The sequence below is a fragment of the Ceratina calcarata genome, unplaced genomic scaffold (genome assembly GCF_001652005.2).
Source record: "Ceratina calcarata isolate Rehan_Ccalc_2016 unplaced genomic scaffold, ASM165200v1 scaffold554.2, whole genome shotgun sequence".
In the NCBI taxonomy this organism is placed as follows: Eukaryota; Metazoa; Arthropoda; class Insecta; order Hymenoptera; family Apidae; genus Ceratina; species Ceratina calcarata.
In genome coordinates, this window is record NW_017176727.1 from 853,049 (window position 1) to 880,177 (window position 27,129).

Here is a 27,129-nt window from a genome sequence, read left to right on the forward strand (position 1 = left end):
TTCTTTTTTCATTATCAAAGAGTATTTAATACTTTTTTTTTATATAAAGCAAATGAAAAGAATTGTTTTACGTTAAATGGAAACTTAAATTCGATAACACATATTTATTTGAAAAGTATTGAAAAATATATAGCTTTCGTCAGATGATTCTAGGAATCGTCAGCCAGAAATCATTTTTTATTTATTACGGAAGAGTCTAAACTAGAAATTTAAGTTTGTTGTACATTAAAAATATTTTCGTCGAACCATACAATACATTTTTCCTTTCAACGCCAGGCACACTTCCACTTTGTTTCATTGTTATAAATAAAAATAATGAAAATTTACAAAGTGTATGTAACTGCATATTTTTTTCCGATTCTTTGATCTTTAAACAGAATTCAACGAAGTACGAAGGGTTCAAGTAGGATAGTTAAGGAATGTGTGGATATAAGAAAAAATTACGCACACCAGCTAAATCATCGTCGATTGAAGATTATTGATCGATGTCTATACTAGATAGAGGAAGTGTTTCCTTTTCGGCACATTCCATGATAATGTTAGCGCCACAAAACGGAGCAAAATTTTCATTTCGAACACTTCACTCATTTCCATAACTGCGACACAAGTTAAAAATCACGCTTCGCTAGGAAATGTGCTCAACAATGTCCTAACTTTCCTTATTATATTTTATGAAACAAACATATTACATCACGAACTCGATCAAATTCGTTCTCTTTCTTTCTTTGCGTGCGTGACTAGCTAGTGTTGCAGCAAATGAGCGATTTGTTAAGTGCTTTCGTGTGTTTGTCGGTTAGACTAGAGTCGCGCTTATATATTACAACGAGAGTAAAACGGGCAGGTGTTTTCCACGTTCCCAAAGTGATCTTCCATCGCATCGCGAATGCAATTCAAAGCGATAATTCATGTAAAGTGTTTTACTTATCAATGAAGTGTCGGAAACCAAAATACTCTATTCTAATTGTAAGATTATAAGAACGATGTAGTTCATCGAACGAGTGAGAGGATCCATATTTTTGAGCGTTTAAAGAAGGTTGATGTACTGTTGCAATGAGGATTACGGTTGCCAATTTTACGCGTAAAAGAAAGGAAAAGAAAAATGATTGTGATTTATTTTGCATCGATGTTGACGAGATACGATGATTACCGGTAAGATATGATATACATACATGTATACATAAACATTCTATATATAGATATGCATATATTGATCGTTAATGGTATTGTGTAATTTTACGCGTTTGAACGGTGACGTATAAATTCAGGAAAGGGACGTAGGGAGATCTTATCGGTTGGTTGAATTAGCAGTTTCTCTTTTATTAAGTGCGGAAAGGTTCGATTGACTCGAACCGTGCGAGAAAAAAATAATTTATATTTAATAATAATTTTCGCTGACGCTTAGAAAGCAGCATCTTATCTTGTATAAAATACAGAAGGATTAAGTAAGTGAAGGCGATGTAGCATACGATTCATTGGCAACGATACGTTGTACATTTCACACAACTTTAAAACATATAGTCAAGATACTATTATATTATATATATATAGATATATAAAAATATTTATATATATATATATAATAATAATAATAATAATGATAATGTAATGGACAATTGATCAATCTCGTCTGTACTACGTTTATACATATATGTATACATACAAACAAAAGATAATATAATTCGCAGTATAAATTCGTTTAGAGGTAAGACTATTAGCCGTAGGTGATACATTTCTAACTACTTTGCCAACTACGATACAGTATTTATGGAGAATTTTTATAACGCGACGCAAGTACAGTACACGTGGAAAGATAAGGATCAGTTGTAAGCTTGAGTATCGCGCAAGGGAAAGGAAACAAAAAAAAAAGCTTTGTATGGATGTATAGTGTATATCGTCGATTGTGCTTTCCGCGATAAACAATCGCGTACTAAACTATCGTAAAGTTGTTGTACCTAAATAAGGCGGTTATTCCAAAGCTTAATTAAGGAAAACTACTATTGTCTGTGCTGGACGAAACGAAGGGAGACGATCGTATTTCATATATCTACATAATCTTTTTCCGTTTCGTTTTTACTTAAGAACCTCATACTCGCTCATCAATCTTTTCACATATTTTCTGGTGCAAATGCGTAATGTAAGTCCCTCTCCCTTTCTCGGCTATCGATCAAATGATAGATAACAAATTTCCAGTAAATAACGACATTTAGCTCATGTAACTTGAAGTCCATTGCGAATGAGAATAACTTTTCATTCGTTGTGTACGATAAAGCAAAGAATGTATGTCAGGCAAGGAAAAAGAAAGATGCAGACTTAATACCTTTATGATGATTACAAGTGTACGACGGTATTATTATTATTATTGATAATAAAAAATTTGTAGCAAATCTGTACAAAGCCAAATAAATCAAAAACTTTCATAAATCATCGAAGAATCCTCGATTCAGTTGTTTATTTCAAAGGATGAAGTACATAACACCCTTATTCTCTATAAGAATTATATCATACATCTCTCTTTCTGTATTTTTAATTTTATCGAAATCAATTATCGTAATTACAATCTATAAGAGCTTAAAAGCTAAGTATTAAGATCGACAGTCGCTGAGTATGGCCAATTTTTATTCTGAGCTACAGAGAATACTTGAAAGCATAATAAAGAAATAAAGAGGGAATAAAGGGTTGATGAATGAATGAATAAGCTCTTATAAGACGACAGGTGTACACCCTACCTTTCTTTGTAACGGCAGTCGGCCGACTGAAGCACTGAAGCTGCGCGCGGTCAGCTTTTTATATCTTCACGCCCCTCTCTTCCTCTACAACGGCGGTCGGGCCGACTGAAGCACAGAATAACTTTTTACTTATTCTGTTTTACTTATTCTGTGGCTTCAGTTCAACACGGCGCTTTGACCGGGCAACCACGCGTCCAGGAAGCAAGCGCGTCGAGAAACACTCGCTTGACAGTTCCGTTCTCGATCACGCACGACCGATTTTACTTGTTACTCGTTCGGTAATTTCAAGCATTTCAAGTGAAGAGTTTTCGCCGTCAAGTTTTGAACGTTCGAGGAGACGATCCAAGGTGGGTGAAAAATTTTTATTTCTTCTGATTTTTCGTACGATATTTATGACTGAATGAATTTCATACATTGATTGAATATCTCCTCGTTGTCTTTTTTCGTCTCTCGTCAAAGAGAATTATCGACTATCGAGTTAAAAACGAACACCGGAACCAGCAGTTTGCGATGCAACTATCACATTGATAGTCACATCTGGAATGTCACGCGCGATCCTTTATAATGCGAATGCGATTTACTTTGATTCGGAGGCAATTCAATGTGAATGAATGTGAAACACAATTAGACAGAACTTAATATTATGAACTGAAGCAGACACTTTGAAATACTTTTGGTAATCTTTTACTTATTGTTAATGTCTTTCTCAATGAGCTGTAAAAGATTGTTTTAATGATAGCAATTAGCTACCGGTAGCAGAGAGAGAAAATATAGCCGATCGATCGATGCACAGACTTTGAACATTTTAGTGCATGGAAGTGAGAAGGATCGAGAAACGCGAAATTAATGCATCGCGAATTGCGCCGATGCGAACGTCTTTGTGATTATAATCCTTTCTACCGCACACGTGAATCAGCTCAGAGCAATTGCATTCAAGTTACGACTGTTTACATCGTGAGGCAACGGGGTGTGCCGTGAAGCCGGACCCACCACCATGAATTATGCATTACGGGGTGGTTTCGGTTCTTTTCTTTTCGTCGCTTTTGTCCAATCGCGCGTATACGGGTCCGCGTCCAGCTCACGACACGATAATATCGTTTTCCGATCGCGATTCATAAAAAAAAGACGATGGGAAGCCAGATTTTCGGATACGTACAGCCGTTGTGTCGTCTCGCCTTTCTCGTCGAATTTGTTTTAACGGAGAGCACAGACCGTTAAATTGGAACGAATGAGGCTTAAACGAAAGCGATAGGACAACGATTAATTAATGGTTGTTCCGCTTGGCTATTCATTTTTTGTCCGTCTGCTTGTCTCCCTCTTTCTGACGTATTATTTTTTTAAATTATCCAAATGACGGGACGAAATATGCTCAATAAGCGTTTGGACAGTTCGCAATGAAACGAGATAGCAAAAGCATGTTTCGCGTAATGGTGTCAAATACTGTGCCGAAACTAGCATAATATTCTCGCCGAATCTTTATTTCTTGAATGCCCATTAAGAAAAATGATAACATTTTACGATCACACGTTGTACGGTTCATGTAATGTTTTTAATTCACATTACGCGTACATAAAGCTATTCACAAATTTTATCCTGCTAATGGTAATAACTATTTCTGTTAAATAAAGACATACATATTAAATTGATAGTGTTAAATGTATTAAACGTAGATGACTTTTTAATATAATATTGTCCGAGATTCAAAGAGACGAAGACTAAAACAGGACAAACTGATGAATAAAAGATTTGGTGAAATATTTCATTTTTAACATTTCCGCAAGTTTTTCACTTAGCAGACGTGCGTTCCTGCGACTGGCCACGCAGTCGTAAACCTCGAAACTCGAAGATCTGGTTACGATTTGGTAAACCACGTATGGTTCTGGCCCATCGGAAACATGGCCTCATGACAGCATTCAGTGCATACTACATTGCGAACGCCTATGACAGTTATTACGTGTCGAACGAAACGGTCCGCGATGGTATTTCTACGATGTAGTAACGCCCCGATTGACGCGAGGATTCTCACGGAGTTCTCGCGATTCGTTTAATATGTTGAAACATCGAATTCATAAGCGAAAAAGAGAAAATCTTTAACTATTCTGCTGAACGATATATCTGATTAGTGTGTAAGACATCAGTCCGTGTCGACTCTTTCTTTTAAATCAAATATTTAGAGCGATATAATAAAAATATGAAAAATTAATTAACTGCATCGGGAAAATTAGAGACTAGAATTTAGATTAGATACAAATTGTTATATTAAACGATTCAGTAACAAGATATCTAAAATGTGTAAGTAGTTCACGCTATATCTCGCGCATTCTTCGTCACTTCATTACTTAACTTCATACTGCGGAGAAGTTAAGATAAGAGGATTCTTAAATAGAAATTGTTAAAGTCGATCGGAACGTGTTGAAAATGTTCAGAAAGGTGACTCGTTACCGAATCACCCCCAGGTGTCACGATATGAATCGCGGGGCAAATATGGTCAAAGGCAGCGATAAAGTATGCTCGGGGCGTACGCTTTGTGACCGTGGTCTAGCCATTAAAGTTTCCCAATAAGGCGTCTTTTACGCACGCACGTGAACACAGGCGATCGCGCGGACGCTGCATCGCGTCGCGTTATGTCGCGTCGGCCAGACAGAATCGAGGCTCCTACTCGCGTGGGAAGCGATAGTATTTCGATATCACCCTCGCACCAAGGATACGCGCTCTTCAATGTTCGCGTATACGCGTGCGTAATCACGTATGCACACATACGCGCGCGCATAATCGAACCGGCTTCCGTGTGTACACCAAAGATGCGTCACCAATAAATGTATGTACGCAAGGGGGTACTGTATGTACCGCGCCGATCGAATGTGTCTTCGAGTATACGACAACTGAGGTTCACACGTCTCCCATTCGAATGACAATGACAATAGCTTGCGACTCGGGAGATAAACGACAGATATAGTAGTATACATACATAACACATGTAGTGGAACAAGTATAAATGTAGGGGAAACTTTATTAGGAGATTTGAAGGGTTTACGAGGGTTTGAATTCTTGAAGGGATTTTAGACTGAAAATTCCGATCCACCTTTACTAACATCTGCGTCGAATTGATGGGAGATTTTATGTCACACCATATTTAGTCGAGTTTAAACGAACAATGGAAGATATTTTAGACTTATGTATATATAGTAGCAAGATCTATAATCATTTTGAGAAATCAAACGCAGCTTCATCTCTAAAAAGACACGTACCAACCAGCAGTATATTTAATTCCTTGATCCAGCACTTGAATCTATTTTTACTAATATAAATTAATTGAAAACCTTCAAACACGATTAAAAGAGCTTGCATTTAAATTATTACCTTCTACGTGTCTCGTTGGATGTCAACTTTCGGGAATATTGCCAACAGGCTCCGCGTGGACAGGCAGTAAAAGTACGGTGGAAAATGATTGCGAGTGTCGAGAGCTGTTCGCTGCAACTCCCCCGTCCACGCTTCAAAGCGTGAATCGACTCGTGTCTTCGTACGCCAGTCTTTGCTTTGAACCCGCAAGCTTGACTATATTACGGTTTGCGCTCACCAGTAAATTCACCTTTACTTTCCGCTTCTTTTTCTTCTTTCGAGAACGGGGCTCTGACTGCTTTTTTCCCTGCGCGTGTAGCTAACGAAGGAATGCGGGCGACTACGTACGCGAGAAACTGCGCGAACAAAGGAAGAGTTCTCCCATTTTTGTCGACAGGTAGGCACGTCACCCGTCGCGCCGGTTATAAACTGGGTCACACGTAAATGGATTTCCACGATAACGCTTAATTAACGCGCGAGACGATACTTCAATTAGGTCGCTAATTGACCAGTCCGATAAATCAGTCGCCTCGTTAATAATTCTACTACTATTAATCGTCGACTTCTCGTGCCTTTATAAAAATACAGTACAGAATTCTTCTATAATTTTGTAACAGCAATTTGATGAATATTGCATTAAATAATGTAAAACTTGTTTTTCCGTGAAATTTCTCATCGTATAAACTAACAATGCAAGATGAGATTAACTGTTGTTCATGGCTCTCAGCACAAAAAAGAACTATAGAAATTCCTAAAGCTTCATGTACTCTCGTTGCTTTCAATGGTCTGACTAATTCTACATGTACGTCACAATCTAACGCGAACTACTCTACTGTGACTCATTGTATAGGCTGTATGTGTTAAAATAGTCTGCAGTGTTTGTATATTGTGATTGTAAATTTTTATGTTCGTAGTTACGAACGGTTGAAAGATTAAATGAATACGTTGGAAAGATGTGATTCGAGAAATCGAGAGTGACTTCTGGCGAGGATTATATTTGTAGCCGCGGCTATGGCGACGGGCATGCATGCCGTTCGGGAAGCGAATGCACGGTGCATTTTAATCTTCCGACCGGCTGCACCGATGCGAGCTGCGTTGTCGGACACTTCTACCGAGAAAACGAGGCCCCTGTGGCAATTTCACCGATCTCGAATGGATTCGCAGTTGCTTGTTAATGCGTTCCCCAGGAATAAGAAGTTAGATATCCCGGTGGAAGCCAGGGATAGAACGAGCTCACGTTCGAGGTCCCTTTTCGTACAATTTTTACAATTGCTTCGATAAAATGGAGCAGCTCGAGAACACTTTTTCTGACATTTCTCCGGGATGCAAATAGCAGAGCTTATCACGCATTTCATTTCGATTTATCAGAAGCTGAGTTCATAGCACTTTGCGCAGACGGTCGTATCGCGATCTTCAGGAAATATACCCACTTGCACAACTGCCATCGTTGCAATTGGGTCTCGATGACTCAAACCTTGAAGGCTGGTTTCTTAAATTTCTCTTGGCATAATATATCGACTTCAAACTTTTGCCCCGCGATTCATATGATGTACGCACGTGAATATTGATGAAGGGAGTGGTTAATGAAAAATAACGAGCTGACCGGGCAAATTGAACGCCGCTAAATTCGTCGTGCAATTCATTCGTCATTTTCCGCGTGCACGTTTGGCATTAAGGTTCTCGATACCATAGGCAGCCATGGCGTGGCACAAGCAACGCCGCGTATTTATGCCAACGACGGCTTTCGCGAACACGCGTGTGCACGCAGTTCCATTTGTACCAACACGTATCTAGAAACCAATTTATATTTATGATGTATCGAGGCTCGATGACACAGCGACTGGCTATGCTGGCCTCTCGAACCAGCCGGGACTAGCAGGAACAAATGGAAGAGAGAAGAGAAGAAGGAAAGAAGGGAGGGCAGAAAAGACGGTAGAACCGGGCGCGCGAGGGAATGAAAAGCGTCGGACCACGAGGAAAGTAGATGCGTGCACGGCTTCTTTATTCGAGCTAAACATCTCCCACCGAACGTGTTCCGTCGACTGTTTTAAAAGAACCTTAACATGAGTAGAAAGTTAATCAGGAATGATCGAAAGGGAAACACTGATAGAATGCTTGACATTTTAATTCTCCACAATTGCACTTGTTTATCAGGGAAGAGATTGTGATTGATTATAATGTATCATTTGCACGTATTTAGGTCAACGTAAGAATAATTAAAGAAATAAAAAGATTTTTAACCCATAATATCTACAACACGTGGATCGCAAAATCTAGAAATTCAAACACATAGATGAATCTTTTTCTTTTAACCGTCGTGCCTCATTATAAAGGGTTAATCTCTGATCTATCCGACTAACTTTCCCGTAAATTAACAACGACGGTAGTCAGGAAAAATCAAACTGGATAAAAAAGTTGGGTAGAATTCCAGCTAAGGCATCGATACGCTGTCCACGGGGAGGATGGAGGGACGGACGCGACGCGTATAGCCGATGCGCGAGATCGGCGATTATCTTAATTGCCCGGCCTAGCTAGATGCGCTTGGAAATCACCGTTAAGACGGTCGTCTTGCTCGTGGTACCTTAATTATCCCCCGTGGTTGTTCCGTTGCCATGCCGCCGAGGCGCCTTGCATTGAACTGTTATCATCGGGTACGTCGTAAATAGGATTCCACCTCGGAAGTAATTCCGTTGAGCCATGCGCTTCCTGCTGACCGGTCCTGATACGCGTCGATCGTTAATCTTTAACCCTTTATATTTGGCCGTCGAACATCCGAGAACTTATTCGCACGCGAACGGCTGGCACGTGAATTATGCAACGACCACTTATTCTTCATGATCAGTCGAAGCTAAATCGAACAGCATGATTTAACACAGTATGGGGGAGTCAAGATCCTCCATCGCGAATTAACGGCAAAATAACTGGCAAAAATGACGAAAACGTTACAATACTATACAACAACACTTCCCACGTTTTTATAAAGAGTCCAACGTGGAATGCTGGAACCCTTTCGAAAGAGATTCATGGAGATAGGCGTGGCTGTTCCTGGAACGCAAATCGTTCTACGAAATTGTAAATTTGCCTGTGAACAAAAGGGGATTCAGTCTGGTAATCCGCCGTCGACGGAACCTTCGAATTAAATGCGAACCGAACGACGGGTCTCGTATATAAAACATCCACCTTATTCTCCTCTTAAAAAACAATGAGAAAAGGGATTTCTTTAAAAAAAAATTAAAGTTACATAGATTACATATAAAGTTTCTACAAGGATAGAAACGGTAAGATACTCGCAAAAGAATTATGGGAGGGTTTCGTGAAACCGTTTTCCAAAATATTTAATCGGCCACGATTGGCTGGAATCACGATAAATTATCGTCGGATAAAATCGACGGTATGTATGGAACGAGGAGGCAGGTAAGAGATAAAAAGAAGTAGAAGAAAAAGAAGAGGAAGGTGAGCCTGGGAGGATCTCTGGATAGAATGTGGGGACGAAAACAAGAGGCTGAAGAAGTAAAGGAGCACCTGTCCAACAGCTGCTTTGCAGATGGCCTGCATCGCTGTTAGATTATGCAACGAGTAGGTATCTCGTGTTTCTGTAATCATACGCCAATTGTTTTAGATTATGGCGTTGGCTACTTTCTGTCACGTAAATTCCAAATTGAGCTTTGAGAGGAATATAAGAATTAGAGAGGTGGAAAGTGAAATTTTCATGAACGTATTTAAAATAAATCCTGTTCGCGCGTTAATATAGCGAAGGAGTCTCGCGAAGCAACAGGCCGCTAACCGGAAACGTGTGATTTGAATTTACGAGTGTGGAGTTCACGCTAGCCGTCGACTTACGCCCTTTTGATAACGAGCTGCCGGACAGAGGACCCATTGCTGGATGACTAATGGTCGTAGCCTCTTGTCCAGGGGCCACCAGGAGAGAGGAAGAGGATAGATATCGCATTCCGCGATGCGCGTGTCGAGAAAGAAGTTTGCGAAACGTGAAACGCGGAAATCTCATTCTTATTCTTTTACATTGACTCTATCTTCCGTCCTGTTTCGTCTTGATTCAACTCAGCAATGTATATCTTTCTATTGCTACACTTCTTATAGTTTTTATTTAAACTTTTATTTTACGTTCAGTTTAAGAGAAATGGTTAATTCTGGAATCTTTTTATATTATCATGTTTTCCCTTGAGCCATCGATATTGTTACTTTAATCAGCTCTCTGTCAACGAATTAAACACTGAAAATTAATTCAGTAGGGAGCCTCACGTACGGCGAAACAATGGGGCCTCTACTGAACACCGCCAAGGCGTGGCAGGCTCCAACAATGAACGCTTCGATTAAAATGGAAAAAAAAGAAGATTGACTTGGCTGTCCGTCGAACGGCGACACGTGATCTTTGAACAGTCTTACCTGGTCAGGCGTTCGTCGTGAATGAGTGACTCTAACGACGGTCTTATTACCGTCACGTGACGGGTGTTAAGCGTTTCGGTAGTTAAAGACGAGGCACTTGATAACAAAAAAATCGTGCGAGTGACGCGTGTCTTCTTAAAGCAACGACATATGTTCGTTCTCAAGGCAAGATTGTTTCTATTTGTCTGTCCGCGAGATCAGAAATTTTCTGGGGAAACCGCGAGTGAATCACGATGCTCCTTTCCAGTGCGATGTCAGAGATTCGTTAATTCCAACGCGAAACTCGGGAGACAGTATAAATACAAACAGCGATTAAGAGACGATCCTAAGTAAACCGGGGTTCGTTCGAGTGGTTCTCGAGGAGGTCCCGCATAAGAAATGGTAAAAATAAGACCGCCGGCAGATGTACATGGAGAAATTTAATTAAACATCACAGCCCCGTTCTCCCCACATACATTCTCGAGAGGGACGGTATTATTGTTCAGCGTCCCTTCCATTTCAATATTGCTACCATCATCAGATGTGACACTATTGCTTATAAAACCACAAATACAGTTAGTCTTTTCATGCAAAAATCAGAATTATATTGTAAGATTAATATTATGACACGTTTCTTTTCTATTCCAAAAAGTTTGTATACACGTACGTATGTGTAAATTGATCTCATGGTTAAATAAAAATTTAACAAAACTCCGCTTGTTTTACGATTTATAAATAGGATAGAGTCGAAGTCTATATCGTACTGGCATGTAATGGCCAACCGATTCGCCACATCGCGCCGCGGCAACATCAAAGAGAAGCGCTCATCTGGGATGGAGGAATAAAACCGATGAAGTTAAAGTTTAAAGGGGATCAAAAATCTCGAGAAACACGCATGTTCAACAATGAAGGGCCACCGCCCACTAAATCATCCACGAGGTCCCGAACGTAGACCGATCTAAAGTTAGAAGGCGAAATAGGTCAGTTTTGAGGGTGGGGCAACTTTCGATCGATCTTTCAGTTTAGTTCTTCCGTTCATCGAAACACATAGAGATTTCATTAGGTAAAATGCATATGTAAATGAATAAATCGTCATTTTTTATAAAATATTCCAATTATTATTGCTATAATTGTACTACTGAAAAATATTAAAATTAATGAAGAATACACTTCCATCAACGAATGAAATATAATAATTAATAAATTAATAGTGCAATTTCCTCGACGAGTTAAGTTAAAACTGAGTTAAAAAACCGAAACGCGGAACGAGAATTTTAAGAGTATCATTCTCCGATCGAAGCCGGGTTGATTCGAATCGGCACGGCATGAAAATGCGGCGTTTGTTTTATGACCGGCCGAAAGAAAGGAATGCTTTGTTACTGAGCACGAGTTTACGATTCTCACGAAATCGGAATAAAAAATCGAAACCGGTAAGGGGAGAAGAGGGAACAAGTCAAGCTTACGACCTTAATTCAAATGCTTGGCCGCTGGTTCGCAGGAAGGACAGCTTCCTCGAAATATATGTGAGTGGCATGTATTTTCGTGCGAGTGTCCGAAAGCTCTCTGCGTTTAATTGACGAATCATTGACCCTAAAGTCGTCCGATAAGTTACGCCTTCACAGACCATCTTGTTTCAACTGGCGATACAACAAAAATTCATATAGCGAATGTACATTAAAATTATTTCGCATTCGCATAACACTAATCATGGTTCGCATTAATAAACACGAAATGAATTATGCTAGTTGTATAATTGAACGAAAATTGTTTTAAGGAGAGGTCGCAGCTCGAAGGATGGCATAAACCCACAATTGGACGGCAGCATGTGCTATGTGATAATCACTGGTCGTAGCTTGCTATGGACGCTGATGTCCCTGGTAGCATTAATGGCAGTTTTATCAGGCCTCATCACACCCAAATGGCTCATCGGACCGCAGACGAGGGACACGAGTAATTATTTTCTCTTGCTTAATCCGTGATGACAGTATTATCGCCCGATTTAAGATTCAGATTATATTTAAGAGGGCATTGAACGAAGCTTTCGGCGTTGCTGACTTATCGATGACTATGAAAAACTACTTTAAAAAAGCAATATAAAATTGATGATGTTTGTCCTCGTTATGAACTCGCATATAAACTTTCTTGTCAGAAAATGGATCCGACTCCTATGTCCCAACAGTCGGAATCTTCAATCGTTGCATCAGATTGCACGGTAAGACCCACTGCGCGAATTTCAACGTGGATGGCTTCGCCACGGATTCCAGTGTGTTCCCAGGCTGCTGGAAAGCTTCTTATTTCTTTCTGTCTCTTGGCTTGGCGATCATGGCGATGACCGTGCTAGCAGCTTTGATCGGTTGCTGCATACAAAGCATCGGCAGAAAGAGCATCTTCAACTTAGCTGGTGTGGCACAAGTAATTGCTGGTAATTCTTTCAATATACGCACTTCCAGTCTTTTAGTAATTCGTAATTCATTTTTATACTTTAATTAATTTGCTTATTATCAAATTTTCTTTATATCAACCAGGAATATTTTATTTGCTGGGAATGATCTTGTATCCCGCTGGCTGGGGAGCAGAGAGAGTTCAGAGGATCTGTGGACCAGAAGCTGACGCTTTCTACCTAGCTGATTGTACTTTAGGTAATACGAATTCTAATACGAATACAGGAATGTATAAAATGGAAAGACAGATGTTGAGAATAGTTTTTATTTAGGTTGGGCTTTCTATAGTGCCGTCATAGGGGTCGTACTGACGTTCGTTTGCGCAGTAATCAGCGGCCAAGCGGAAAAGTCAACGGCCAGCGACAAAGTTCAAGACAAGATGAATGAAGGCAAGACATTGATCTGTCTCGCGTGACAGCAAGAACATTTTTAAAACTTTTCGGCTTTCATTCGCCGAGAGAACAAATCAAAAAGAGGCAGATATTCGAAGGACAGAGGTTTCCCTTTTCTCCTTGGACACAGTCAAACACGCGACAAGAAGAAACTAGATCATTCTTTATCATGGGACCAAGTTTGACGTTAGCAAGCACGATCAAGATCGATGACTCCGTTCAAAGGGTCATTGAACTCTTGCTCGATCGAGTACTTACCACAGAGATAAATCTGTTCCGTGCCAATTATTTTTTCGTAATGTTTTCTACGTATACAAACGTAAGGATCATCGAAGATCGTTGTATTCTTTGCTAATGATTCTACACTTTGTTTTATACAAATAAATGTACATTAAATCGATACTCGTAGAAAATAAGGTATGATTAGAGAAGTAATGTATACATTACTGTATGAGGAAGAAGTAAATCGAGGATGTTTTTAAAAAATATTTCTCATCCGTCATATCCTTTTTACTAGGACAGGTAGCATTTGTTGTCCGTCCGTTTTTTATTAATTCATTAAGAACAAATTGTATGGACAACTTACTAGAATCTAATAAATAAATAATCGTAACTGTTTATCCGCGTAAAAAAAGAAGGAAAAGGAAAACGTTCGATGATCGAACGGTCGTTTCGAGAAAGCTACTTGATTTCGCACACAATAAAAAACGCGGAATTTTTTAAATAAAGAGTCAGTCATCTGTGGTGATAGTCTTGATGAATAGAAAGAAATAAGTATATAAGACGTTTAAGAAATATGGTCGAAACAATTACCCTCTTAGACGTACGTACATATGTATCTACACACTTTGGATCGATTTCTCGAAAGAAAAAAGAAATTCGGCGGCGGATACGGATCTTACAGAAGAAGCGACGCGACGGGGAAACTGTTCTGAATATAAATTACTACGTGTGAATCGAGCCCCTAAACGCGGTCTATACAACAGTATGTCGAGATGTAACTAAACAAACGAAGGAAACTAAAAGAAGAAGATAAATATAACGAAAGTGTAATGTAATAGTGTGCGAATTTTCTGTCTTGCTGGCAAACTTACTTACGCGACACGTAATATCGATCTCTGTAAATTACATGATTACATTTTTGCCTACAGTCGCTTGTTTCGTTCCAACCACACGCAATTATTTAATCTATCACGATTATCTACAGTCGCACACGATTGTTGCAATAAAAAAATTAATCTATATGCTCGCGCGCAGTTATGTTTCACGAAAGATTCCGACGAAACTTGCTGTGTATAGAAATCTAAAATAGATCGTCTTTCTCATCGATGTTAGGCGTTTAGAACGGATAAATGAGAACAAAACCGAATGATTTTTAGCAACATCTATTATTGCACATCGCGCAACGGAATTATTAATCCACCGATCAATCAATCAATTAAAACAGATCAACGCGAAACTAAACACTCCACAACGCAACGTGTCTTCATTTCATTCTCATTTATCGACTTAATTGCTGTTCCGCGATCTGTCTGCGGTCTAGCAATAGTTCGGAAGCGATCAGACATGCGAATCGTCGGCTATCTCAGTCGATATTTATGTATGTACACACGTATAAATAATCAAGGCACCAGGGGAATCAACAGTCAATAAATAACGCGAGCTGACAAACGTGATCCTGCATAATATCGCGAGCAGAACGATATTTTGAAAACATTTATTACTGCATTATTCTTTTTTCTCCCAACGCGCATTGAATCGAAACTCACCCAGCGTACTTTAATCAAAATAACCGCATCGTGAATATCGCGACACACACAACATACTGAGTATTTAATTAGATAGCGCATATTATTATTTGGTTGGATGAGCACTAATTACACCTGACGCCTGTTCATCTAGCAGAATATATCTTAAAATTAACGTGGGAACTAAACTATCGGGCGTTCCAAGACCGTCTCTCTACGGGAATGTCAGTTGAGACACGTTAAATCCTACCATTTTGCGTTGGGACTCTGAAGATTCTTTTGTCTTCTATGTAAACCGCAAAATTGATTCGCGATCACGATGTTCCTTCCTCGCGAAAGGGATTTAAATGTTGGGAATAAAATAATAGTAGTTAGGCATTACAGAAACTGTGGGGATGATAATAAAAATAATAGGAATCTTTCTCTCTGGTTTAACTTGTGACTTATGATCTTTCTCAGATCTTCTTTTTGCTTCGTCAGAGTGTATCATTTCTCTTTTGACTAACTTCCATGATTAATTATAGGCTCTTTCTTATTATGCGATCGTTAATAGTTCTCCATGCGATTTGTATAAATATAATTGATTGCTATAAACGCGATATAGAAATATGATCTGTCAGGCCTGCTCGAGTAAATTCTTCTGTCCTATCTTATAAAAAAATTTTCTATCAACGAAAGGCAGTCTCCCAATGCTGTTTTTTCTATTACCGATGATTTTAATTTGCTCTTCATTTATTCTGGTTTGATCCATTTCTTTGTTCTTTTGCTAACGAGATACACTTTTTTTTAAAGAAACACGGAGTTAAGAAATGCTTCAACGCATACTGCGTTATTCTGTTCGCGAGAATGAACACTAAATATCGTATAAATGAAACGAAAGCATAAAATCGATATGAAACGTAACAAGATTAGCACGAGACATCACAGCGTATAAAACAGAAGTGAATCGAACGTGTTTAAAGCGCGCGACGAAAACACCGTAATAAAATACACCGTAAAAATAGTTAAAAACGTGTTATCTGCGATTAAACCAATTCATTTAGTACTTTTCCAATGTCATTCTGTAAAAAATCTTTCTCTTTCTTGTTTGCAAAGGCAAGTTCTTCAACTCTGTCGATTATGTAAAGTGAGTTTGATTGTAATCGTACTATATCGTTCATAGTCAAGTCCCTAGTATAGCAGTCTGACGCATAATTGTGATCAAATTATTTAACTATCTGGGCGCGTGCAAACGCAACACTGAGCAGCGTGTGTCGTAAATTGTTTACAAAAAAAAATCCCCGCGAATTATTCGTCAGGCTGCTTTTACGAAAATGCATAAAAAATACCGCGGTTTGATTTGGCTCGAAGCGTGAACCGTAACCGGAAACGCTGCTACTGAATTATCGATACAAATCCGTCGCCCTTTTTATCGTTATGTATCGGGGGCAAAGATCTTCACGGTATTCTCGGAATTTTGCGCATTCGACCGCATCGCTCGTCTTCTCTCCTCGATCAGTTGCCTTCTGGCCTGTTCCCTGGCTTCCCTCGCTTTCTTGTTCGCCTCGCTGTTCGCCGTCGATTTTGGCTTGTGAATTGGAGCGACGCGGCGTTTCGCCGTGCTACCGTTTTGCGGGGCCGGAGCGACTGTTTTTTTCTCCGGGACCGTCTGAAAAATAATCAAGAATTCACTCGAACGATTAACAGTTGATAATCAATGTTTCAACTCGTTGAAGATGGAAAAAGTATTAAGGATGTATTGGCTATACAGTCAATCCTAAAAGTTTATGTGCCTTAGAAAAACGCATTTCCTATAATTAAAAAGAAATCAGACGTCGGAAGAATAATGCTAATAATAAATAGCTACGTGCTAAAAAGTATAGAAGGAAATATCCAATTAATTATTGACGCTGACGAAAATTTTTTTTTCAAAATTTCGAAAAATGCTTCAAATAAAAGTTGTTTTCCTTCTAATTTCGATATTTAACGAGTATGATTATTTGGCATTTTATTGATGTTGACAAAATCCGACCATCCCAGCGTCGAAACGACGAACTTTTGGCAAAAAATTTCATTTTTCCTTAATTACTCCTAAACCGTTGAATCTATGTGAAAATTGTATATGACCTTTCTTGTAGAGGACGACGAGATCTACAATTTCTGTATAAAAGTACCCCTTGGAAAAATCTCGGAAAAATTGAGATTTTTTTTTGTTGTTTATTATTAGCATTGTTCTTCCGACGTCTGATTTCTTTTTAAAAAATGCATTTCTAAAGTGCATAAACTTTTGGGATTGACTGTATAGCCAATACATCCTTAAAGGAAGCCAAGTATGAATTTAATTTAGACAGCACTAGGAAGAAGGAAGTAAAAAGAATTCGAAAAATTGGTGAATTAGGAAAATGTACTTATGAGAGAATGATTCGTCTTCAGCTCCTTGTATCTTCTACTATTCTTCCAATATTAACCAATTTGATCATCACTATTTTTATACTTTAACAACGATTGAAAAATGAAAGCGGAAGGAGTGGACAATTTATTTTACAAATTCAAGGGCACATTCGATCGCATACAATATTCGTTGGTTTAATACAAATTAAACAAAAACTATGGGCTCCCAAAGGTACCCGTCGTATGAACCGATCTTCAGAAATATCAGAACAAGACTGAGAATACCGTAAACGTACAAATACAACGATAATCGACACAGAGTTCGATTTGATTTGAGAAATCCGAATAAGTGTCGCACTTTGATAGGGAAGCTCTTACTGTGCAATGAATGCGACGGGACTGTAGTATTATCAGAAAACAAACGCACATATTTAAAATCGTCCAGATAACGGTTCTTATTGACCTTCCTTTTTAATGGTAAGTAATTATCAAAATTAATGGACTTGCGATTCTTGCCTCTTTTTCGATCGAGTAATGGATGTATAACAAAATCGGAATTAACGTGTTGCGAAATATCTACTGAAACATTCGCATTAATCTTATGTGACTTCACATTCTGCGTTATTACACTATAATTTAACTTTTTGATACTCATGCGATTCTTTAATCCAGAAGTATTACTTTCCGCGACTTTAGAAACGATTTCAGTATTTAAAGACGACAGCAAAGTAGACAGAAACTTTCGCACTTCAATGTCTTTTTTAGAATATTTTGAAATATTATTTATACCTATCGTCGAGTTATTTTTAGTATCCACTACGCGTCCCATAAGATTAGAAGGCGACAGTAGGCACTGGATTGAAAGATCGCGAGTGTCACGTACAGGAATAAAGATTTCATCGCTCGTCGCATCATCTCGTACACTTATAAAAATTTCATCTTTACCATCCATTTGCTCCAATCTGTTTATCGTTATAATATTACTGCTTGAACTATTATTGGAAACGTTGGATTTGATTTTACAAGATGCAGTTTTCCTTAGAGATTGGTTCTCTTGATGTTTACGAGTCTCTTTACGTTTCTTGTCGTAGATTTTCATTCTATCCAATTTTTCCGATTTGCTCAGGGACGCCGATAAATTCACGTGATTACAAATCTGGTTGTTGTATAGTTGTCTCAATTGCCGTAGAGTTTCCTGAGACAACGGAATGAAAGGTCTCGAATCGCTCAATCTCCAAGCAATACTATTGTACGATGCTCCCGACGAAATCTCGGGTTGTTGTACTATTGTTTTACGTAATTCTCTCACAGATTCCTTTGACAGTTGCTTCGCTTCATCTTTCGCAGATTCTTTCATCTGTTTTGCTTGAACGTTTGCCTGGTTTTTTAAGTCCCACGTTCCAGCAAAACTGGATCTTTCTTTTGGTATGCTATTACTTTTTTCATGTGCTTTACGCGTATTGTTGAGACTATCAAGATTGGACCATATTTGATTCACGACAGAGAGATTGTTAATTTTATTACATTCGTCATTCAACTTCTTTTTATTTTTACTTGTGGAAATGTTATTTGCTGATTTTTCGCGTAATATATTTTTTACGGGTGATCTAAAAATTTGTCCGGTGTCGCTATCATCCAGTGAAGTTTTGTTTCTTGACTGTGATACTGATTTGATGTTGTTCGAAAACGGAACAGCGTATGCGAGTTTTTTCATATTTTCTTTGCACAATGGGGAAACGTGTTTGTAAGGAAACTTGTCGCTTTTCGATGGAACAAAAACTTTCTCCTCGTCCCTTTTTTGGATAATGACCGGTTTTAGATTACGGTGCTTATGTTGGTCGCTAACAACTGATTTAATCGAATCGTTTTTTCGCGGCTTGTTTTCTAGAGTACGCGATCTCGTTTTCCAGTTATCTTTTATTCGAGTATCGTCATTAGGTTTCCTTCCTACAGGGCTACAAGATTTAGCTTTCGATCGAACGATTTCCCTCTTTTTGTCACTATCTACAGTTTTCTTATCGGATAAAAGAGTATTCTTCACAGATGCATTATGATTTTCTTTATTTATAAATCTTTTACTTCCGGTAGGCGAGTCGGAACGATGACTGTATTCTTTCTCGAAACTGTCTTTTCTTGGTTGATTGGATTTATTATTGTCTTTCTTATATAGGACTTCAAAATTTGACGGTATATTATTCTCAAAAAAATCACCACGGTGGTGCGAAATGGAGGGTACACGATCGTTATAATAGAACGGGTTTGCGTTAGATTGCAACATGTTCACGTAGTTAATGACGTACGAGGTACACACATTAACGGGATAATTATGATTTTCTATCGGTCGCACATCGTCTATGCTATTGTAAAGACAGGAGTTACTATCTTCACGGTTCAGATTATAATTTTTATAAGAATTTGTATCTAATACTAAATTTTCGGATATATTTAAATCTTGGAATGCATCGTTGCATAAGCGAGTTTCGAGTGCGAATTCGACTGTTCGAGGAGTAAGCTGATCGTTTCTCGTATGAGTCGATTCTTCGAAATCGTTAAAGGTCGTGTCATTGAATCGTACTCGTTTCACGGAATGTAAAGAGGATCTACGGGAACACGGTTTGACTGGTTTTGGATTATCGGAATTGCAGGGAGAATTAGAACTTCTCTGGGTAGGCTCCGAGGAATTGGGCGTCTGCGGGCGAATAAAATCTGAACATACCTCTTGCCACTGGGAACTTCGTAATTTTTCAATCTGATCAAACAGATTGTTTACTTGGACCACTTGTAGCATCACCATGTCCCAGAACCCAGCTAGATCTTCGTTCGTGGTCGGAAATTCCTCCCCCGGCACTTGATTCTGTAATAGGAAAATATCCAAAACATACCACTTATCTGCACCTTATATGGCTTCGAAACGATTATTTTAAAATAAATTATATTTTCATAAATCCATTTGAAGTTCTGTCAATACTTTCATGCATAAGTTAAAAATAAATTAATTTCTCATTGTTAATTTGACATTAAAAAAAAATTAAATTGAGAAAATAAGGGATGGATCAATGGACAGTTCTATCAGAGAGTGAAATAAGAAGCCTTACAATATTTTTCTGACACAATCCCTCGAACTGTTGCATTTTTTGCGAAGCTAGCAGTCTGGCTTTGCCCGCAGCTGAACGCAGTTTTCCGGCTGCCTCTTCCGGAAGTGCGACAGTATCGCCGCTAGCCAATTCCGCTTCCGCTGACGCAGCTAACAAGAGAAGTCTGTCCGTCTCTTGTTTCAGCAGCTGTAACAATCGACCAAGAAAAATCTTTAAGTCATTTATCTTCTTACGTTTCATTCCTCGTTAAAATCCAACCACAAGCCTTGTACGTACAAGCGGAGGTTTAGACATACCTTGATAAAGTAATGTCCATTCTTTTCCTCGATCGTTTTCTCCGTTTCCTGAACCTGTTTCGCAACATTCGTCGAACTGGCGCTTGGCTCCAACACGGGTAAAACTACTTTGGGCGCGGCTGGTTGCTGATCCGGGATGCTGGTCACACTAGAGTTTAGTTTCTGCGCGCCACTGTTCGCTAGTTTCTCGTCTAAATTCGAAGCGATCGGCGTTTTTGGTTTCTGCTCAACTTTCCGTGATGACGTCAGCCTAATGATTAGGAAAACGTGTTGATTTCTGTCGACTTTCCGACTGTATCTCCTTCAGATCATACATGTAGCTACCTTTGCGGAGGTTTAAGAACTTGTTCCGAACCATCCGTAGGTCTTCTGGGACTGACCACGGGGAGTTGAGCTCGGAACTCCGGTCTCAGATGTCTCAACACTGGCAGATTCTTCAGGGATTCCTCGGTGTTCGCATTCTCCGCCGACACGTCATTGTTGTTACTCGACTTGTTGAAACTATTGCTTGTGTTTGATCTGTTGATGCTACGTTTGAAGAAAAAGCCCTGAGCGAGGGCACCTGGACCGTAGAGCCGTTCTACTCGTTGCTGGATAAAAGATTTCTCGCTGCTTGACGTGGTGTTCAACGTGTGCCCTTCCGTCTCTTCCGATGAACCGTTCAATATACTCGTATCACTGAACGATGCGTTTGTAACTATAAACAAAATTTACAACAAAAAAAATTTTTTTTTTCTTCGGAGAAAGTGTTAAAGATACAAATTCTTGATCGTGCTACTTACGATTAGCTGTAGCTTGTTTCGGAGAGGACATCGAGAAATGCTTGTTTTGTTGACTACAAGACATCATCTGCGACATACCAGGGCTGCGTTTCGATGGTGTAGATGCCCTGATGGGACTGATGTCCGAAAACCCAGAATGTACCACACCTTTGTCTACCTCTGAATAACCTTGGCATATGCCTATCGAACTTCTCGATTCTCTGTAAGCTTCCACTTTACATTCTTCCTTGATACCGTTTGAGAAACCTTTTTGTCTATCCATTGCTAGAGGTGAAATTGACTGACTCTTAGGATATGGATGCGCTGGCACGTTAAGAGTTTCGTTCGATCTGAAACATTTTAATAACCATTCATTATATGAAGAAACAAATTTATGTAAATCCAGTATGTTTCTCCAAATTAGGTTTGTAATTATACTTGCTGGAATGTAAATTAAGAACTGAACGAAATTAAAAACAGAACGAAAAATAATTTAATTAATAAAATTAATTTTACCGGAAACCTGCTGGGCTGGTGTCTCTGGTGATTAATCTAGTGCCAGGACTGCTGTCCCTCGATCGGAATCCTTCCCTGAATTTGCTATCGTATCTGTTGATCCCCGAATAACCGCTGATGCTACAGGCTAGGCCCAAGTAACTCGGTTTCTTCACTGTCAGCTGCTCTGGTTCTGGACTACGTCGATGACCATTGCTGACGTTTAATTTCTCATCTGGCGTCAGGTGAGACTTTTGCAGTGTCTCACTGCTACCGTTTGCCAGATTTTCCGACAAAGGCACCGAGTCACCGTTGCAAGATAAATTCAAACTGTGTAACGTTTTCTTCGATATATTGTCTACGGTGTTTTCTGTGAAATGAAAGCTTACATTAGTTCTCACAGGCCTTTTCTAAGACCAACAGAGCCTATTTTATTTTCTATATTCTCTAATACACTTGCTAGTCCTGTTCTCAACACTTTCTGCGGTGATATTTATACGAATGAGCACGCAATGCTAACTAAAATCTTTACACTTATCGCGGGTTTTTCTTAAAGACCCGAATATGCCCTCGAAATGATACGATTTAGCACTAAAATGTAGTAAAATCACCAACAGACGGATAAGCGTTTCCCAGCGCAAAGACGAACAGAAGCGGGTACGGAAGCATCACCAGGAAAGCTGAAACGCGCCCTGTTCGAAACGCGGCACAGGAATAACCCTGGAATGGCAAGAGGCTGGCCGAATCACGATGCAAAAGAGGCAAGAGAAGACTACCCCTCTGCTCCTCTCTTGGCACCGAGGATGGAAAAAAGCGGTGCTCTGCACTTGCAGCACTCGTCTACGATCTAAATTCGATCGACACCGTGGTGTCGAGCAAAAAGGAACGGTCCACAAGAAGGTGGAGGGAACTGGTAGCCTTGAACGTCCCAAGACCGTCTCGCTCTCGAAATTCGTCGCGAGAGCTGGTGAACGCGTCGTCCTACGCGGCCTTCGTCGCGTCAAGTGCAAGGTCATCCTACGATGCCCCTAAATTCCATCAGTTACTCACAAGACTCTTACTGATTCCACGCGACGAACTCATCAAGAATTGTGTACTTATTTACTTCGTTTTACGTCTAACGCATTGCCAATCGCAAATACGCGACTACCATTCAGTTAAATCAACAGTGTATTACCACCATAAACCGGATTTTGCATCCAGCCGACAAAGTGCTGCGACGCCAGTTGGCGACTAATTGAATAGAATTCTACACCTACTTCCTTATTAGTTTCTCTAATCTCCTACAGAACAGGATGAATGTATTGTATATTCACGAAATTAACACGGTCTCTGTACGGAATTTTATAAATGTACTTGGACTCCTAGTAGCACTTCTTATACGTCTACAGTTGCACATTTTAGGTATCGAAAAATACCAATGAATTTCAGAAGTCTTGACAAATCGACTTCTACTCAATGTTTGCGTATTGACAAAAGACCGTGATTCATAGGTACAAACAGTGTACCATTCGACAAGAAACTATATAGACTGATTCGTGTCCGCAAAACGGTGGACGTCGATGATAGCCAACCTGATCGGTCGGACACGGACTGGTCGATGTCCAGGCTGCAGCTACCGATGCTCTCCTGGCTAGTCATGTTAGGATGATGCCCGGTGACGATGTTGATGGCGTTTCTCGAATCCGGGTCTAGGCGACGATAATTGAGCGGTTGTACTGCTAAAGAGAGTGGCCTGATGCGGCGATTTGACCTGATGCCGGCGGCGCCTGTGACCGACGGCGTCAGCGTCGCGGCGCACAAGTCGCCGGCGTCTTCCAGGCCAGCTACCTCGCCACCGCTGCCGCGCGTTTGCCCACTAGCTCGTCGACGATCCTCGTCTCCGCAGCCCTCGTGCACACTGTTGAGATTTTGTTTGTCTCTTTTTGTTTCGCGATCTTATTTATTCTATGCTTTATCTCGCTGCTATTCCTCACAAGGAATCACATCGAGGAGTTTAGCTTGCCTCAAAATGATTCCTTGTGAGTCAAAAGATGATGGATGTATTTTCGTATATAATGGATAAATAATTATATTTATAATTTATATGAGATACCGTTAACTAGCTTTTTAAATACCCATCAACTTTGAAGCGATCGTGAGTTGGAACTAGGTGCAATGCTTCGATGCTCTCGAGTTGTTCCTAAAAAATCGAACCCGAGAAACGTGTCGATTTCACAATCGTATTCAACGGGGAATCACGGTTTATTATCGAACGATCAATTTTCTATATCTTCGGGCAGGAAAATTATCAATTCAGCGTATCAACCGTTGTCGGTGGAATCACGACGAGCCACGAGAAAGCGGAACGAATTAGCATCGAGAAGCACGGGTCGTTCCGGTCGTTTTGTTCTCGTTTTAAACGACAGAAACCACACTGGCAGGTGGATTAATTTTTTACTTGATGGAATGCGGCTCGAGGGCACCGTGCACATTGATTGGAAGCTTGTGCCGACTTGCAAACGAACTAATCTCCGCGTCGACTTTCACTGGTTTGTTTTAATTAGCCGTAAGATTACCATTTAGCTAGTTATCATCTAATTCAAATGGAAACTTGTTATGCCTACACCGTATCGTGAAAATTCGTTTCACTGCGGTGCATTCAGTGAAAATATGTTGGAAAATGGTAAACACGCAATAATTAAGCGGTTATATAACAAAATTGCATGGTCCGCGTATCTAGGTAATTTCGGACACAACCGTGCCGTCTGTTAACAAAAGTAAACAGAGTTTTATCGCTGCCATTTACGGACCAAGCGCGTTTCCGACGATTTTAAAAGGCAATCATTAAAATCATCCTCGTGGATCTAAATTTACAAACCGACCGGTGGAACACAAAAGACGAATCGCCGCATGTGTTAATATACGTCACGAGCTTCCAATGTTCCCTTCTCTTGACATCAAGTTTTTACACGATAGTTACATGTGCCTGTAAATAGCGACGGAAATAAAATTATGTATTTCAAAATGTAAAATGTTAAAACTTGTAGAAGGAATCCAAGATAATTTTAAAGGTACAATGTTCCATTGCTATTTACGATATTCTAAATGTCGGCTTAATTATTCCGGTCGAATTAACGCGGCACTAATTGCACGTTAATTTGCTGGAGATGCGGTTCTGCGCGAATCGCACGGAGCGGTGCACAATCACAAGGCGGTTGCAAGCTAGTGCGTCGGTCGAGTGCAATTCACTCTCGCATGCATTTGTAAAAGAACGTGAGGTGATGTATGTGCGCAATAAGAAATTGATATACACAACTATGTACCGAGGAGCAGCTAGCTGATCCGTTCCCTTCCAAGTTTTATTAATCACGTCGTTACCTTTAATTGTGTCACGCCAATCAATTAAATACTTCATATTACAATACACATTTTACATTTTTCATGTGAGACATACACATTGATGTATAATAAAGCCAATCGTTCCAATCGTGTTAAACAAGTGAGATTGTTAGTTAGACACGTATTAATCGTAGATAGAAATTCACACTTTCCAAACGACAATTTTACACTTTTTTATACGTTCGTATAATTTCATTGGAAGGTTCGAAGTGCTACCTTTAACTTTTTTTTACAAGTCGTATACAATGATGTTTATCTATTTCCAAGAGGGGTTACGGATTAAGAGGGCATTTGCATATGACGTGCAGCGAAGCTAAAATATGCCAAGATAAGTGCAAGGTGATCGGTGTCATGCTTGTCCGTGAGTGCATTGATCATGAATATAGACGTAGACATACACGAGTGGGAATGATCGGAGAGGAGAATATCAAAGCATCACGAGAATCCTCGTGTTTAGTCGAAGAAATTATGAATCGGCCTTCGATGGGCTTTATCGAAAATCATTTCTTATTAAAGCAATTGTACGTCGTTAACCGTAATATTAACGAGTGCGGGTTCTGAAGAAGCACTGGAAAATCGCCTCTAGCAAGAGGAGATATCGTACTTAACAGAGTCATCGATGGAAACAGTGAAACTGTTGTTGGATAAATAAAACAACTCGTTACATCCGCGAGAACTCGTTTGCCACATGGAATTATAGAAAAAGTTTCACGATGGAGAATTTAGCCCATGTGTACGTGTACTATTTATAGAAAAATGAAAAGTCGAAGCCACTTCTAACGAGGAGACACGACCGGTGAAACTACTCGAGTGAAATCAATATAGTGGGACAAATGATTTGGAAATCAATGTACATCGTCAAAGAAATTGTTTTACCTCCTTCGCCAGTGTTTCCAAAGCAGAAACTTGGAGACATTTTTCCTGGTCACAGGATTCACCGTATAGGTACCACTTTCGATTTTCAAAGGCATCTTCGATTCGCTTTCAGTCCTGTACAACGCGCGTCTTCGGTTTGAAATGTTACATATGTCGTGGATGACACCGGAACCAAAGTTTCTATCCTACATCAATTCGAGGTACTTCCGGACTCTGGTCCTCGTAAAACTCATTTATTAATCAAACGTCGAAGCACGAGAGAAACAAACTTCGTACGCTGAAACGTACTTGAATTTCTTTCTACTTTCTCACTGTTCTGTAAGACTGTTCGCAAGTACTATTCCACACTAATTGAACAAAATTACATCACTCGTATTATCGTATAGAGGATCGTGTCCAACAGCACGTTCCTGATTTTCATGGTGAATCACGGTACGTGGGGGAGCGCTGGATCGGCCAGCATGAAGTTCCTTTTCTGCGACCTTTGTCACCGGGTAAGAACTCGCAAAGGCACGTTGCTAGGATGACTAGTTACCGAAGACTGGCATTCCCATCTCATCTCTCTCTTCTACGACTCTCTAAACGCACTCTCTCCCTCGCTTTCCTCCCCCTTCATCTTTCCTCGTGCCCTCAGCACGACGATATTTCGGGAGCACTCAAAAAACCACGAAAGCGCACGAGCCGCTTCCTCCGCTTCTCTTGCTCTTCCCTTTTACTCCGATCTCGGAACGCACATCAGTGCTCCTTCCAGTTACGCGTCCTTTTCATTTATTTTTGTACGTACGAACGGTTTCAAAAATTTTACTGTGCGAACACCTCTAAAATT

The 27,129-nt window shown here is 39.8% G+C and overlaps 2 protein-coding genes across 9 annotated transcripts in view; one reads left to right on the forward strand and one right to left on the reverse strand.

The window, feature by feature from the left end:
• The first annotated feature begins 6 nt into the window (after positions 1-6).
• Positions 7-13,767, forward strand: LOC108629146 (LHFPL tetraspan subfamily member 2 protein). 3 transcript variants are annotated; one of them, XM_018031589.2, is made up of 5 exons: positions 7-3,073; positions 12,223-12,398; positions 12,598-12,870; positions 12,974-13,087; positions 13,162-13,767. In XM_018031589.2, the coding sequence occupies exons 2-5, from the start codon at positions 12,272-12,274 to the stop codon at positions 13,302-13,304; spliced, it is 657 nt and encodes a 218-aa protein (XP_017887078.1). In that variant the 5' UTR covers positions 7-3,073; positions 12,223-12,271; the 3' UTR covers positions 13,305-13,767. The 3 variants fall into 3 exon arrangements, with proteins under 3 accessions (XP_017887078.1, XP_026672826.1, XP_026672825.1); XM_026817025.1 differs by lacking the exon at positions 7-3,073 and adding an exon at positions 11,345-11,428; XM_026817024.1 differs by lacking the exon at positions 7-3,073 and adding an exon at positions 11,897-11,971.
• An 18-nt stretch (positions 13,768-13,785) lies between these two features.
• The window catches only part of LOC108629144 (uncharacterized), a 32,082-nt gene continuing 18,738 nt past the window's right edge, over positions 13,786-27,129 (reverse strand). For all 6 annotated transcript variants that reach the window (XM_018031585.2, XM_018031584.2, XM_018031586.2 and 3 more), the window contains exons 7-14: positions 23,621-23,946; positions 22,068-22,416; positions 21,573-21,901; positions 21,115-21,487; positions 20,791-21,040; positions 20,495-20,680; positions 20,116-20,253; positions 13,786-16,677 (exon numbers count right to left, since the gene is read on the reverse strand). In XM_018031585.2, the coding sequence (XP_017887074.1) occupies positions 16,444-16,677; positions 20,116-20,253; positions 20,495-20,680; positions 20,791-21,040; positions 21,115-21,487; positions 21,573-21,901; positions 22,068-22,416; positions 23,621-23,946 (2,185 nt within the window). In that variant the 3' untranslated portion in view covers positions 13,786-16,443. The remainder of the gene's footprint in view (positions 16,678-20,115; positions 20,254-20,494; positions 20,681-20,790; positions 21,041-21,114; positions 21,488-21,572; positions 21,902-22,067; positions 22,417-23,620; positions 23,947-27,129) is intronic.